Raw genomic sequence first — 13,037 nt, 5'->3', positions numbered from 1 at the left:
TTTTAATGGGACCGAGCGCGGAGGCCTAGTCCTGACACAGCGGCGGAGGAATGTTTATGTGCTGCACTCTCTAGGAGCCAGCCGGCGTGCACGGGACTATGACACAGTCCCGTGTCACCCGCCCTCCATCACACTCTGCCAAGAGTGTTCCTACGCACTGAGGCCCCTCATACTGCCGCACACACACACACAAACAAACACTTTTCCCCGCACCCTCCTAGACACAGGGTTCATGTGGCACCTAAGGAATTCGTAAGGATCCCTGAACCTTAAATGACTGTAATTGTGACATATCTTCAGTCGATACCTACAAAGTGGATGTCACAGATTGTGATTATAGCAAACTATATGGATTTTTGTGTGTGTGTGTGTGTGTGTGTGTGTGTGTGTGTGTGTGTGTGTGTGTGTGTGTGTGTGTGTGTGTGTGTGTGTGTGTGTGTGTGTGTTCGTGTGTGGCCACACTGCAGTTCGGCACCTCTTCAGTCCCATCAATTATACCTCTGCATCAGGCAGCGAAGCCAAAGACATTTCTCCTAGCAACTGTCTTTTAGAGGCCGTGACGCAGACAACAGGAGCAACTTCTTCCAATCCACATGCATACTGGGAAATAACTGCATCAGACATCTGCCCCAGTCTCTGACTCATAAAAATTCAGAAGAATAAAAACATGCACGTTAGTCTACGCGCACGAACACATAGACTAAACGGTCGTCATCTCTTTCGTATTCTCACACAATCTATGAAGGCTAATCAGTTCCAGAACCCAGCGTGAGGACGCTGCCAGCCGACCTCGAGGGGGCTCCGTTTTGCACCCTAAAACTCTACAGTCCGTCTCGTACCATAAAATAATAAAACCGATTAAATTAAAAAAAAACGTCAAGGTGCTTAACGCGTTCTGTTCAGTATTTAAAAAGCACATGTGAGCGAATGGGAGAATCCCAACAAAGAAACTGTTTCATTAATACGTGTTGTGGTGTAATACCGTCATCTAGTGGCCAGTCAATGACATTGCAGTAATCCCTTCGATGATTCAAAGTCTTTCTTTGGAATATAAAATGAAACAATAAAAAAGGTTTATACAATAATTTGACAAATATGCTTCAGTTTAAAACATAATCAAATAATATTGACCAAAGTCCTTTAGATTGAAAGCTAGAAGAACACCACCCGGAAAGGGTACTTGAGCAGTCGGTTGTGCTTCCGGTCTCTCTTTCCACCTCTCCTCGCTCCACGATGGTGAGTACTGCTGCGCGCTCGGCCCCGAATTATCGTATAGAGTGCTTATTCAAATGTGAATACGCTTACTATAAATGTCAAAACACATTTATAATAACCTAATTCGATAATTTTGTCGACGTAACGGTGGTCTTCGACTACCAATAACATATAAGACACCAGACTGAAAAACCTCGTTGCGCGGAGATTGCTAATCGTGCTAAGAAAAATGCTAGTCGGCAGTGCTCGGAAATTTCATATGTTTTAAACTCCCAGCATTCGTTTTTCAATGACATTCAATGAGTTGACCAGGTGTTATTTATTTGTTTACCCTTTTAAAGACTAAGAAGAGACGTAACAATGGCCGTGCCAAGAAGGGCCGCGGACACGTCCAGCCCATCCGCTGCACAAACTGCAGCCGTTGCGTGCCCAAAGACAAGGCCATCAAGAAGTTCGTGATCAGGAACATCGTTGAAGCCGCTGCGGTCCGTGATATCTCCGAGGCCAGTGTGTTCGACTGTGAGTGGGGCAATCAAAATAATGCATTACATATTACTACACAGTACACGAGTAACATTTTTAGGCTTGCTTCCTCAACAGCCACACAGCATCATTTTATAATGAAATCCAAGCTGGTCCACGTTAATTGTACCAAGTAAATTTGTGTATTTTGCAACATAATGTTTAAAATTTCCCATCCTTGAATACTGTTAGTGGTAAATAAGAATCAACCTGATATGGCTTTTTGCGAATTTGAATTATAAACTAAATGAGTTATCCCCACCACAGCTTACGTGCTACCGAAGCTGTACGTGAAGCTGCACTACTGCATTAGCTGTGCCATCCACAGCAAGGTAGTGAGGAACCGCTCCACTGAAGCCAGGAAGGACAGAACTCCTCCACCCCGCTTCAGGCCAGCTGTAAGTAGACCAGTAGACTGAACCAATTCACCATCCTTTGTACTAGTTGTTGAACCAAAATGTGCTGCTAAGAAACTAGACATCCCGGATGTTAAATTCCGGTGTAATGTGTTGGCCAAGGGTACTAGAACTATTGATCGCTTTTGCTATTCGATAAAATGTGGCGTATTGATGGATCTGTCATCGGTAATTTGATTAGTCTTGGTGCAAACGTAAATAATAAACCATACCCGTTTTCTTTTCTCAATTCCAGGGTGGCCCACCACGCGCTCCACCGAAGCCAATGTGATATGGAAACATTTTGAAATAAAAAGTCCCAACATATTCAGCATTCTGTCTGTGATTTTAGTCTGTACATTTGGCAGATGTTTTTTATCAAACGACTAGCAATAAGTACTTTTGTAAGGAGAAACCATCTTTCTAACATTAGGATGTTCTTGAAACCAAACGCCAACCATCACTAGGTTAACCCATTCCCTGTATAAAACATGGCTAGCGAGGATAAAAGGCTACACAAAGTATTCTATTTTATTATTGGTCAACTGTAAAACATACGATAAGTATGTAGGAGGGGTGGCTTTGCAGAGTCCTTGTGACCTCTGAACAAGTGAGTCTTTTGCGGATGATGGTGATCGTCTCAGCGGTCCCGACATCAGCAGGCAGCTCGTCCCGCTACTGTGGAGTCAGTACAGAGTTGTGACTTGGATTGACAGTTTTTAGCTCGTATTGATGGTGGTACCACACGTCAAACTACATGCTATGTACAAGTTGTCCGCAGTAAAGGGTCATTCATTTCCTGAAGGTTGGTGCAATGTCAGCCAATGAGCTGTTAACTAATGATCCCTTGCACAATACAATGCATTTAGCTAGTGAGGACTGTACAAACACTTACATAAACATAACTTTATTGACAGTAAAAAGTTATAGAATATCCAGGTATACGCAAATAACTGCAATTACATCTCAGAAAGCAACATCACTTGGAATAATGAGGCAGTTGTACTTGTTGAGGTAAGTGTTTTGTCATTACATAAATTCCACAAAATACTACAGAACATTTAAAGGAAACCAAAACCCATGCCCCATCTTCACTTCAGAAAATGATATATATCAAATATTTCACAATTCATGTTTAAGCAGAAAAATGGCAAGCACACATGCTATACTTCATTCACACTTTTCTGTACAGTGCATTTCATTTTTTTCCTAACAAGGCTTCAAGTACATTTTTTCCCAGCATTTAAAACTAAAAGCGGCCAACCCACAAAAGCATGTTAGAATACTGAATTTGGTCTCCTTCGGGTCAAACATATACATCGTTAGGCAACTCACCATACTGTAGCAATAAGGTATTTGGGTGCTAAAAAGAAGCAGGAGGTAACAGTTTATAATCTTGAGGAATATGCTGGATAAAATTTGGGATATAGCTAAACACCAAGACTGTAACATTGAATATTAAACCACAAAGGCTTTTTAAATAAGATATTTCTAATTACACTATCTTTTTTTTAATATATATATACTTAGCCATGACCACCTAGTGGGAAACCACAAGGACTCTGAAATTGACCAATAGTAAATCCTTTGACACACCCAGTACACTTCAATATGAGTGCAGCACATAGCCAGCCACGTACAGAAAGCTTCTGCAGAAGACCGGCACCATTTAAAAAAAAAAGAAAGAAACTGGGTCATCCTAGATTAAGATCCGATCAGCCCAAATCAGTGCAGTCAAATGATTAGAAAAGGGCAATTGGTGGGAGTCAACAAGAGCTTCCAAGGGGATCCTCTTATTTATATTGGGAGACAATCTAAAAGTGCAAACTTTCCCAGGAAGCCTGGGACTGCCTCAGAATCTGAACCTCACAACACTACAGGGTCACGGTCTGATCTGCACCAGAATTCCAAGTCTCACTTCCACCCCCAGCAAAGTTTCCTACATCCTTAAACCAAACTTAACCCAAGGCAAACATTAGATAAAATATATTTTTCACTTTTTATTTCTTTCAGCTTTTGCCCTTGCTTTGATTATATTTTAAGCGCAGCAGTAGAACCTTTCCAGAGGGACTTTACATGCAAAGTTTGCTGTAAACACGAGGTACGTTTAAGGCAATCCACTTCTGTGCTTCATCTATGATAAAAGATTCTCCCCGACCCGAGTGCATATTAATCTAACCTGCCTCCCTCCCCCCACCCCCTTCATAAATCACATGAATACAAAGCTCTCTCAGTGCATATTTAACAGACTAATTTGCTATTTCTAAGATGTATGTGCTATGCTTGTTCTTTGATTAGCTTCATGTTACAAGCTTTTATGAACAATAGATTTATTTTTCTATCCAAATTATAAGTCAGTTCAAGTGACCTATCAAAGTGCCAAATAAGCCTTTTATTAAAAAAAGATGGTGTGATAATTTCTAAGCACCAGGTTTCCTTAACATCTTGTAATGACAGGAAGTCCCCCCCAAAAAGGCACTTTTGGAGCAAAACAAAATGTTTTGCGGAATGATTTCATTTGGGGGTGCAATCGATAATAATTTGTACCTCCATTTGTATTGTATGATGCTGAGAGAGAATGTTCTCGTATGACCTGCTGTAAATTGTCTTAAATACACCAGGGTCATGCCACTACTATCATTAACTATAACAATAGTTACAGTAATAATCGAACCTGGTGCAGAACAAACCGGATCCGACACAATAACTGCTCCATCCATCTACCATTCATCTCAGCCCTCGCCCTCCACCAACCTGGGCCCGCTGCGGCCCCCCCAGCCCGCCCGGCGCCTTCAGCCCATCTGGTGCTCTCCCCGGCTGATGTGAGAGGAGAACTCGTAGCGGTCCTGGCTCCGGTGGCCACAGATGTTGCACTCGAAGGGCTGGCGGAAGCCGTGGCAGCCCATGTGGATGGTGAACATGACGTGGTCCAGGAAGAGGACGCGGCAGTGCGGGCAGTGGAAGCAGCGCAGGGCGCGGCCCTCCCTGTCCACCACCTGCAAGCTCTCCCTGGACGTCCGGGGCGACCCGGGGCTCTTCTTCACGGCTGAGAGGCGGACGGGACACGCCCTCTCCCACTCTGGGTCGGAGTCTTTGGCCGGACCGGGGATGGAGCTGGGGCGGCTGCGGGCCGTCGCCGGCGTCAGGGGGTGGTGTAGGTGCTGCAGGTGGCGGTGGTTGGAGGTACTTGTTGGGGCAGCTGTGCTCTGCTCTTCCGCCGTGCTCTCCGTGTCTGTGGAGTCCGGACATTCGGTGGGAGAGTTGTTGGCACTGTGGGCGGAGGGAGGCTCGTTGCAGCCTTCGCCCGTGTCCGGCCCCGCCCGACCGATGGACACGATCGCCATGCCACTCCCGCCACGGGCACATGTGCTCTGAGGAGCCACGCGACCGTACACAGAGCCCATGGCCATGGGGAGTTCAGACTGGAGGCCGGGGTTGGGCTGAGAGAGCTTGGGAGGTTCGTAGGTCTCACTCTTCACCCGGCCTTCCTGGAGGTACTTGGAGCTGGTTCCCAACAGCCGGACAGACTCCCCAGCAGACTGGGGGGTAAGGTGGTCCCCTTCCTTCTCAGAACCAGAGGACAGCTCATAAGGTGCTTCGGGCATGTTAAGACGCATGTGCTTTTCACCTGCACAATGTAACAAAAATTGTACCGACTTCATAAGGGATTGACCTAACCAAATATAACATGCAACCATTCACTCTTAATGCACAAGTTAATGTTTATCCCATCTGAACATTTTTATTTAATTTCTATGAAGTGTAAGATCATTTCTTATCGTTGATATGAAAAATTGAATCTCTTTGTTGGATGACTTAAAGCAAAAACCTTACCCAAAAACTTCTGGGGAGTAGACCTTTTGCGTTTGGTGATGCTATTCGCGAGCCTCTCCACAAACGGGAGCTTTTCAGTCGATGGCTGGATCACTGGTTTACTCATCGGCTCTGGATCAGGAGAATCCTCACCTAACACAGCAGGCTCTTTGTCATTGGTACGTGCACGGACGAGACTGAGGTACGTAGTGAGTGACATGCATTACAACGGTTGAACTGGGACTCTGTGTGAGAGCAGTGGTTACCTTGTGCTGATGGGGTGCCGGTGGTGGTCTGGTGACTCTGCCGGCAGCTGTGGCAGCGCTCCATGTGTTCCTCCAGGGTGCTCTGCTGCTTGTAGCTGCGCCCGCAGCGCTCGCACTTCAGGGTCTTGCCTGCCTTGGGAGACGACACTATGGGATAGAAGAAGGAATTTTCAGATGGAAGAATGTGTTGAATTATAATTGAACTGAAGTCGGATAAACGTTGGACATTTTCACGTGTCCGAGGGAATGCTTATTTAAACGTAACATGTTCAAAAGGAAAATACTTCCAACAGCATTTCAAGGTTTGACCAGGTTTAAAAGACGTATTCTGTCCTAATCACAGAAATGTCCCCTAGACCTCAATTTGATCGACGATAGGAATGTCAAATAGATCAGACTAAGTCTGATCCATCTAGTCTAGCCTATGTGTTATTTACATTCCAACTGAATCTATCTGGTACCTGTATGTGTGCGCAGGTGTCCGGTGAGGGCGTCCCTCCGGCGGCAGGCGTAGTTACAGATGGGGCATTTGAAGGGCTTCTCTCCTGAGTGGAGCTTGATGTGTCGCAGCAGGTTGCCCTTCTGGGTGAAGGAAGCTCCACACTGACTACACTGGAAGGGCCTTTCGCCTGACAACATTCATTCAGAGAGACACACACAAACACTAATTGATGGCTGTGTTTGGGTGAATTTCCTCTGCTTTCTTTGTCATATTGTGAATGTGACTCACTGTTGCACAGCCACCAGCTTACTCACTAGCCACCATGACTACAACACCACATTGTCGAACAACACACCTTAACCTTACTGGACCTAGCCGCTCACCAGCTTCCGCAAAATACTCGAGACTCATTTGTTCAGAGTTCATCTAGACTCTGCATAACCTCCCCCTCCCACCCCTCCTACACACTTGTTGTATGTTGTACGTCCTGGCACTTAATGTACCCACTTATTGTATGTTGTACGTCCTGGCACTTAAGAATAGTACTTGTGTAGTATCTTTGTTGTGCACAGGGAATGGGTTAACCTAGCGATTGTAAGTGCTTTGCAGTTGGTTCTATGAACATCCTTACTGTACCAACAGCGATATATTGTTTCACCTTCTTCTGACAAATGCACTTATTGTAAGTCGTTTTGCTTAAAAGCATCTGCTAAATGCCCTAATGTAAATGTATTGCACTCATTCTTCTGTGTTCCCTGGATTTGGAGAGTCTTTCCTTGCCCTTCAGAAGGCCTGAGGGTTAGGGTAAACCCCTAAACCTAACTGTGATGAAGGGCTAGACAAATATAAAGGACTTGATCGATTTCAATTTTCTCACCGGTGTGGCTGCGCTTGTGCACCATAAGGACATTCGGTCCAATGCAGATCATTCCACAAATATCACACTGGAGCTTGCCATTGGGCAGCCGAAGAGGCCCCGGCGAGATGGGCTTGGGGCTGGTTAGCTCACTGTAGATGTGTCCCCTCTCTCCAGCAGACACACCAGCACCATGCTCTCTGCTCTGCTCCTCTTTAGTGGGGTCTCTGTCCTCCCTCACAGACTCTCTGGGCTGCGGACCCACTGCCGGTTCTTCGTCGCTGTACAACTCAACTTTGATGGAGTTTGCTGTGCAGAGGTGGAGATGATTGTCTGACATTGCATGTAGGCCATACCTTTACTTATCTTATCTCATACTGGAATAGTAAAACATTCCCTCGTAAATCAGTACTTTGGTAAAATGAATTGTAAATCATTATGATTATGCATTAACCTGGTAGTTAAGAGATTCCAGGTTAAAAATTAAGAAAGGTAATTCTTGTGGAATAGCCTTTTGGTAAAAATAATAACTGTTTTTGCATTGCTCAGATAAGGTACAATAAAAATGAAGATACACTTTGGAAGTATAAAGTCCCCAAAGGAATTCCTCAAGTAAAGTATGAATGCCCCCAATATTGGAATCTGCCCCCCCCCCACAAAAGGGATACACAACAAAAGAAGACTGACCACTAAGGGAGCGTCGTGGAGAAGACTTCTGACTGTTTGAAGAACTGACCGAACGTCCTCGAAGCCCACAATAAAAGTCCTGTTCAGTAGCTGAGTCTCCTCCGCTGCCTGAGGACCCAGACCTCGGCATGTTTCACACACCGCTAAGGACATCTGTAAACAGGACTCGTTGGGCTCATCTGAACTTGGCTTACCTGGTAAGTAGGAGTCATTGCGGTCATCAGCATTCATTCTCCCACCAGAAGCCTAAAGGGAAATTGAAAGGATATTGAATTAATTTGCTGTGGAACATAATGAAACGCTAACTGAATAATTGTTATATTTTCTTTAAACAGTCTACCAATACCACATGATGCTCACCCTCTATCTATCTATCTATCTATCTATCTATAGGTGTATCTTACAGTTGTCTAGATTAATAATATCACTAGGTTAACAAAGGGTAACTAATGGCTTTCTTCACTTCTCCACGGTAATAGACGGCAGTTTATAGATACGACCACACAACACAAGACCTCATGTTTCTGTAGGCTTTAGGCCCACATAAAGGATTATTAATACTTTAATTCTAACAAAGCATTGCCTACTTTGTGCAAAAATATATGTATAAATGTTGATCAATTAAGCCATAGGCTATATATTGTCATCTATTATATTATTGATAATAATACATTAGTAGCCCATGGATAGGGGTAATCCCTCACAGATACAGCGGTTAGCAAAGGCGATGGGGCGAACGGGGGGCGATAACAAAGATCAGCGGGATTTCGTGCACAGGTTGCGCATTAGGCGCAACAGGCATGATGCATCCGTGCATCAGATGCATTGAAGTCACATTAGGGTGCGCGCCGCGCGACTAATTGTCGACACTTCTTTATACACATGCATCTTCATACATTACGGTATTGAGTAACATGGCAATTATTTGTCAGCCTTCCACCCGGCTTCACCCCACTGTATTCCTGCCAACTGGTTATAATATATAGCGTTTTGAGCTGTGTTTTCTAACACATCTTCCTGCGCGTAATGCTCGGACTGTCATCTCGAATAGTTGTTATAATGCTGATGTCTGTCTGGACGAAAGCAGGAGCCGTATAACACTCGGCATGCCGAACAGGTCTCTGCTGTTCAATGTTGCACAGCCGTTGCTATGGCACCCGACCACACGACAAACGGCATTCACCCCATCAAGTACTGGAAACATGTTTAAAATATATCGCAATTGATGTCATGTCGTGTCAAGCAATGCACGATCTGCCGCTGAGTCTCCTACCTGGCGACCGACTGATATTCCCCGATCTTAGATGTCTGGATGGCTGTTTGTTTTCCCAGGCGACGACAGCATCTCCGGGATTTTTTTTATTAATTTTTTTTTACCTGGGAATCCCAAACAACTTCCGGGCCCATGCTGGGACTGAACAACAGAGCCTTGATCCGCTGCTGATCACCGAATGCATCGATGCATGCGAGGTGCGTGGATATGGAATTAAATCACCTGTTGACATGCAATACTATTAAACGAGAAATGGTTTCACCCTCCATTCAACGGATTTGGTTTTTAAACGACAATCTAATGTACAATTTTATACACTAGATTGTTGTCTTAAACCAAATTAATTTAATCAATTAATTGAATATGTGAAATGATATGCATGTTGCAATGGTTGCCCATGTTGACGCCCACGGCCACTTGATTGCATTGGCACAGGGATGTAGCCTAGGAGTGTGTGACAAACATGCTGCCATGTGCACATATGGCAGGTCCATGCATACGGCTAACGAGTGTGATAGGCCGGATGTCGCATAAGTTAAAAGTGCTTAAACCAAGCCAAGGCTAGCGTAGATCTTATAATACAGCAACATTAAAATAGGATCTGGCGACTGATGTGTTGTTTCACTACACAATAACAACACAATTTAGGCCTACCATTCTTTTAATTCACAATAATTAAGTGAGTAAACATTTTAATCATACGAGAGGTCAATTTTAATGCGAAGGGTTAACACAACTTAACTGTTGATCAAAGTGACCAACCAGAACTTGGCTTCTCGTTAACATTTATAGGAAGCAATCTCAATAGGAAGTGACGTTGGTGGCACTGTGTGTTGGGGGGGGGGGGGGGGTTCAAACAAGACAAACATGATTGCAATCATTGACTGTTCTTATTTATTTGCATAAGAAATATTTACATGATGCTACTTTTCTGCCAGGCGTTTTGGTTCACAGGTGTATTGTCTTTGAAAAATCTGATATTGGGATTCATTGTAGTATATGTATACTGCCACAAGATGGTGCTAAATTCCCGTCAAAAGTATGTACTCCGTGTGTCTTAATCATAGCTGAACACTTGAAACCGAGGCATTTCCTCCAAAGAGAAGGTACCATCTATTTGAATCGGTTTGGTTTGTGCCGGCGAAGAACCTCATAGGCGTCATGGATCTTTATGAACATAGCTTCTGCCTCCTTGCTGGGGTTGTGGTCCGGGTGCCAGGTCTTGGCCAGCTCCCTGTATGTGTGAGCGATCTCTTCAACAGAGGCATCTGCTTTCAGAGACAGTACCTGGACATACACAATAGACAGCTCATCAGTTACCTTTTTAAATATAGGATTAAATGTTTAAAACTATTTTTAAATATATTTTATGCAATTCATCCCCGCACAAGGACTTACATGTAATGCATCTATTTCTCTCTCTGTGTATTCTCTGAGAAGTATTTCCAGAACCTTCTTCCAGGCCTCTTCTGTGTACCCCCCGCCTGTTATAGCACATAAGATCCTATACGGGATAAGTAGCATGTACTCGACAAAACCACGCAGCCAAGGGAAGAACCAGAAGAAATTCAGCAGCTCTGCCAGACAGTCAGAGATGTAATAAACAGTGGCTGTAGTGTTGTGGAAGATACAGTAGCCCAGTGGAGCAGAGAAGGCGAGCCAGGCCATCCCCAGCTTATACAGGCGGGGACCTGGAGGGCAAACCAGGGGAAATAAGGATAAAAACGAATGAACTAACCAGTATTTATTGGATTCCTACTTTTCATTTAAATGATGCGTTTTTTTTGTGAAAATAAATGTATTGCTATCAAGTTTCTGAACATGTCAGTCTTTATGTATTACATGTTATACAATTGTCTTATGATTGTCCGACCTAGTCAATGTGCGCTTTCATAACATGCCAGTCTATACGAACATGCAGATTGTGCTACCTAGTCTACGTATGCTTTCTGAACATGTTTGTCCATATAAACATGCACGTCATCCTAGTTTATGTGCTGCGGGAACATGTCATTTTATATGGACATGCATATTTTCCTACCTAGTCCATGCCTGCTCCTGGCCGGTCTTGGAGATTTGAATCTGCGATGCTGTGCTGCAGTGACACTGGCCACCAGACTAATGGGCAGGGGTGACAAGGTGCTGCCATAGAATATAGGGGAGGTGATGAGGCAGGCAGTCATGGTCTTCTGGATGTCTGAAGTCTGCTGGCCAACGTCAGCCACCAAGTACACCCCCGCGCCAACAGAAAGGGGCAGCACAATCAGGTAGAAGAAACTCATGGAGCTGAGCCCTATGAGGGATACCGTTCCAAAGTAAATGCCCACACACACCTGCCCAGCAAGCCTGGTGAGGCCTATAGGGGGAGGCGCGGCGGCGTCTCGCTGCCTTCGGATCTTCACTCCCGCTGTCTCTTGGTTGGCCTCGTTCACGTACGCAGGGATGCGTATGAACTCTCGGGCCCAGCCGATGCCAAACCCTCCAAACGTGAGCATCCACAGCAGAGCATGGCTGTCCCGACCTAGATATATATGGTGCAGGCCTAGTGGGCCACCTGCGGCCCATAAAGCGTACGCTACTGTCAACCTTTTGCCCATGCTGGGGCCCTCAGTGAATCAGATGGTGCACAATGCTGGACAGTTGACTCATCCCAAACAGTCGGACCTGAACAAGCAGAAATAGTATTAAAACTGGGAGGTAGATATTATTCAAGTATTTTAGTTATATTTAGATTCTGATTTGGCCACAGGAAGTCTTAAAATAATCTAAGGAATGTACCTGTTAAAATATAGAGTCTGAAGCATTGAACGTTTAAACAGAGATTAAACATTAACATTAAGGGCTATCGTGTTTTTTTTTATTATTAAAATACAAGTCAAGATAGTGATAATCGTATGTTTATAAGAAATACAATATAGTCGACTAACTACTATAGCAAGCAAGGAAACTTCAATTAGATTTAAATATAGTGCCTTACCGCAGATAATCCCCTTTACCCTGGTAGTTTAAGGGATCGGTCTCAACGTTGCCTTGGACTTTGGATTATGATGACACATTGAAAAACTGTACGCATAGAACTGACCAGTGGATCATCATTACATGGGTAGTGCCAAGGGATTGGCTTTTCATGCGTACACTGTAGACAAAGGCGGTCAATTGTTTTATATTAAACCACTGACTGTTTGAGGAATCATTCATATTAATTGCAATGCTGGCCACTGCATATGTGACAGCAGCAATTGTATTTTATTCATACCCTCATACCTGAGAGAGAGGATCCTGCATTTCCTCGATATTCCGGTCTGCCGCCCCACAACTTCCGGTGTCCTGCTGCAAATGAGAACTTTGTCCCAGGAACGAGAAAAAAGGACATGACACAAATAACAACATGAGAATAAACGTGGGATTTGACAATATTCCTACAGCATTATCCGAAACAAAACGGAAACATACATTCCTCTACGATCATCAGAGGCCCAGCCCTCTCTCTCGCTGCTGAACCCATGTAACTGAAAGTCCCGCCCTCCCTCTCGCTGCCAAATCCATGTCACTGAAAGTCCCGCCCTCT

General features: G+C 44.4%; 3 protein-coding genes across 4 annotated transcripts; 1 reads left to right on the top strand and 2 right to left on the bottom strand.

Moving 5' to 3' along the window:
- The first annotated feature begins 1,131 nt into the window (after positions 1–1,131).
- Positions 1,132–2,463, top strand: rps26 (ribosomal protein S26). The gene is made up of 4 exons (XM_030362330.1): positions 1,132–1,236; positions 1,557–1,734; positions 2,005–2,135; positions 2,389–2,463. Exons 1-4 carry the CDS (start codon positions 1,234–1,236, stop codon positions 2,422–2,424), a joined length of 348 nt encoding a protein of 115 aa, XP_030218190.1. The 5' UTR covers positions 1,132–1,233; the 3' UTR covers positions 2,425–2,463.
- Positions 2,464–2,972: 509 nt separating this feature from the next.
- On the bottom strand, positions 2,973–9,903 carry ikzf4 (IKAROS family zinc finger 4). The gene is made up of 8 exons (XM_030362275.1): positions 9,470–9,903; positions 8,391–8,442; positions 8,197–8,304; positions 7,531–7,818; positions 6,673–6,840; positions 6,212–6,358; positions 5,967–6,098; positions 2,973–5,760 (listed from the first exon to the last, which is right to left on the bottom strand). Exons 2-8 carry the CDS (start codon positions 8,425–8,427, stop codon positions 4,925–4,927), a joined length of 1,716 nt encoding a protein of 571 aa, XP_030218135.1. The 5' UTR covers positions 8,428–8,442; positions 9,470–9,903; the 3' UTR covers positions 2,973–4,924.
- A 437-nt stretch (positions 9,904–10,340) lies between these two features.
- On the bottom strand, positions 10,341–13,020 carry dnajc22 (DnaJ (Hsp40) homolog, subfamily C, member 22). Of its 2 annotated transcripts, XM_030362319.1 has the most exons (7): positions 12,923–13,020; positions 12,734–12,812; positions 12,447–12,605; positions 11,803–12,133; positions 11,511–11,673; positions 10,868–11,160; positions 10,341–10,756 (listed from the first exon to the last, which is right to left on the bottom strand). In XM_030362319.1, exons 4-7 carry the CDS (start codon positions 12,064–12,066, stop codon positions 10,583–10,585), a joined length of 894 nt encoding a protein of 297 aa, XP_030218179.1. In that variant the 5' UTR covers positions 12,067–12,133; positions 12,447–12,605; positions 12,734–12,812; positions 12,923–13,020; the 3' UTR covers positions 10,341–10,582. The 2 variants fall into 2 exon arrangements, with proteins under 2 accessions (XP_030218179.1, XP_030218170.1); XM_030362310.1 differs by having other exon boundaries at positions 11,511–12,133; positions 12,923–13,018.
- Positions 13,021–13,037: the final 17 nt, after the last annotated feature.

The sequence above is a fragment of the Gadus morhua genome, chromosome 1 (assembly GCF_902167405.1).
Source record: "Gadus morhua chromosome 1, gadMor3.0, whole genome shotgun sequence".
In the NCBI taxonomy this organism is placed as follows: Eukaryota; Metazoa; Chordata; class Actinopteri; order Gadiformes; family Gadidae; genus Gadus; species Gadus morhua.
The sequence above is the reverse complement of the archived record's forward strand: the minus strand, read 5'-3'. Positions and strand labels throughout refer to the sequence as shown.

Bases quoted from the DNA above. Each gene is read 5' to 3' on its own strand.
- ikzf4 (XM_030362275.1), bottom strand. From the start codon at position 8,427: ATGAATGCTGATGACCGCAATGACTCCTACTTACCAG. The intron at 6,359-6,672 runs GTACCAGATAGA...TCTATCCCATAG, and splicing joins ACACCTGCGCACACATACAG to TGTCGTCTCCCAAGGCAGGC. The intron at 5,761-5,966 runs GTAAGGTTTTTG...TACATTGTGCAG, and splicing joins TACTCCCCAGAAGTTTTTGG to GTGAAAAGCACATGCGTCTT.
- rps26 (XM_030362330.1), top strand. The intron at 1,735-2,004 runs GTGAGTGGGGCA...TCCCCACCACAG, and splicing joins CGAGGCCAGTGTGTTCGACT to CTTACGTGCTACCGAAGCTG. The intron at 2,136-2,388 runs GTAAGTAGACCA...TCTCAATTCCAG, and splicing joins CACCCCGCTTCAGGCCAGCT to GGTGGCCCACCACGCGCTCC.
- dnajc22 (XM_030362310.1), bottom strand. From the start codon at position 12,066: ATGGGCAAAAGGTTGACAGTAGCGTACGCTTTATGGGCCGCAGGTGGC. The intron at 11,161-11,510 runs GTAGGAAAATAT...TTTGCCCTCCAG, and splicing joins CAGGAGCAGGCATGGACTAG to GTCCCCGCCTGTATAAGCTG. The intron at 10,757-10,867 runs GTAAGTCCTTGT...GTGTATGTCCAG, and splicing joins GAGAAATAGATGCATTACAT to GTACTGTCTCTGAAAGCAGA.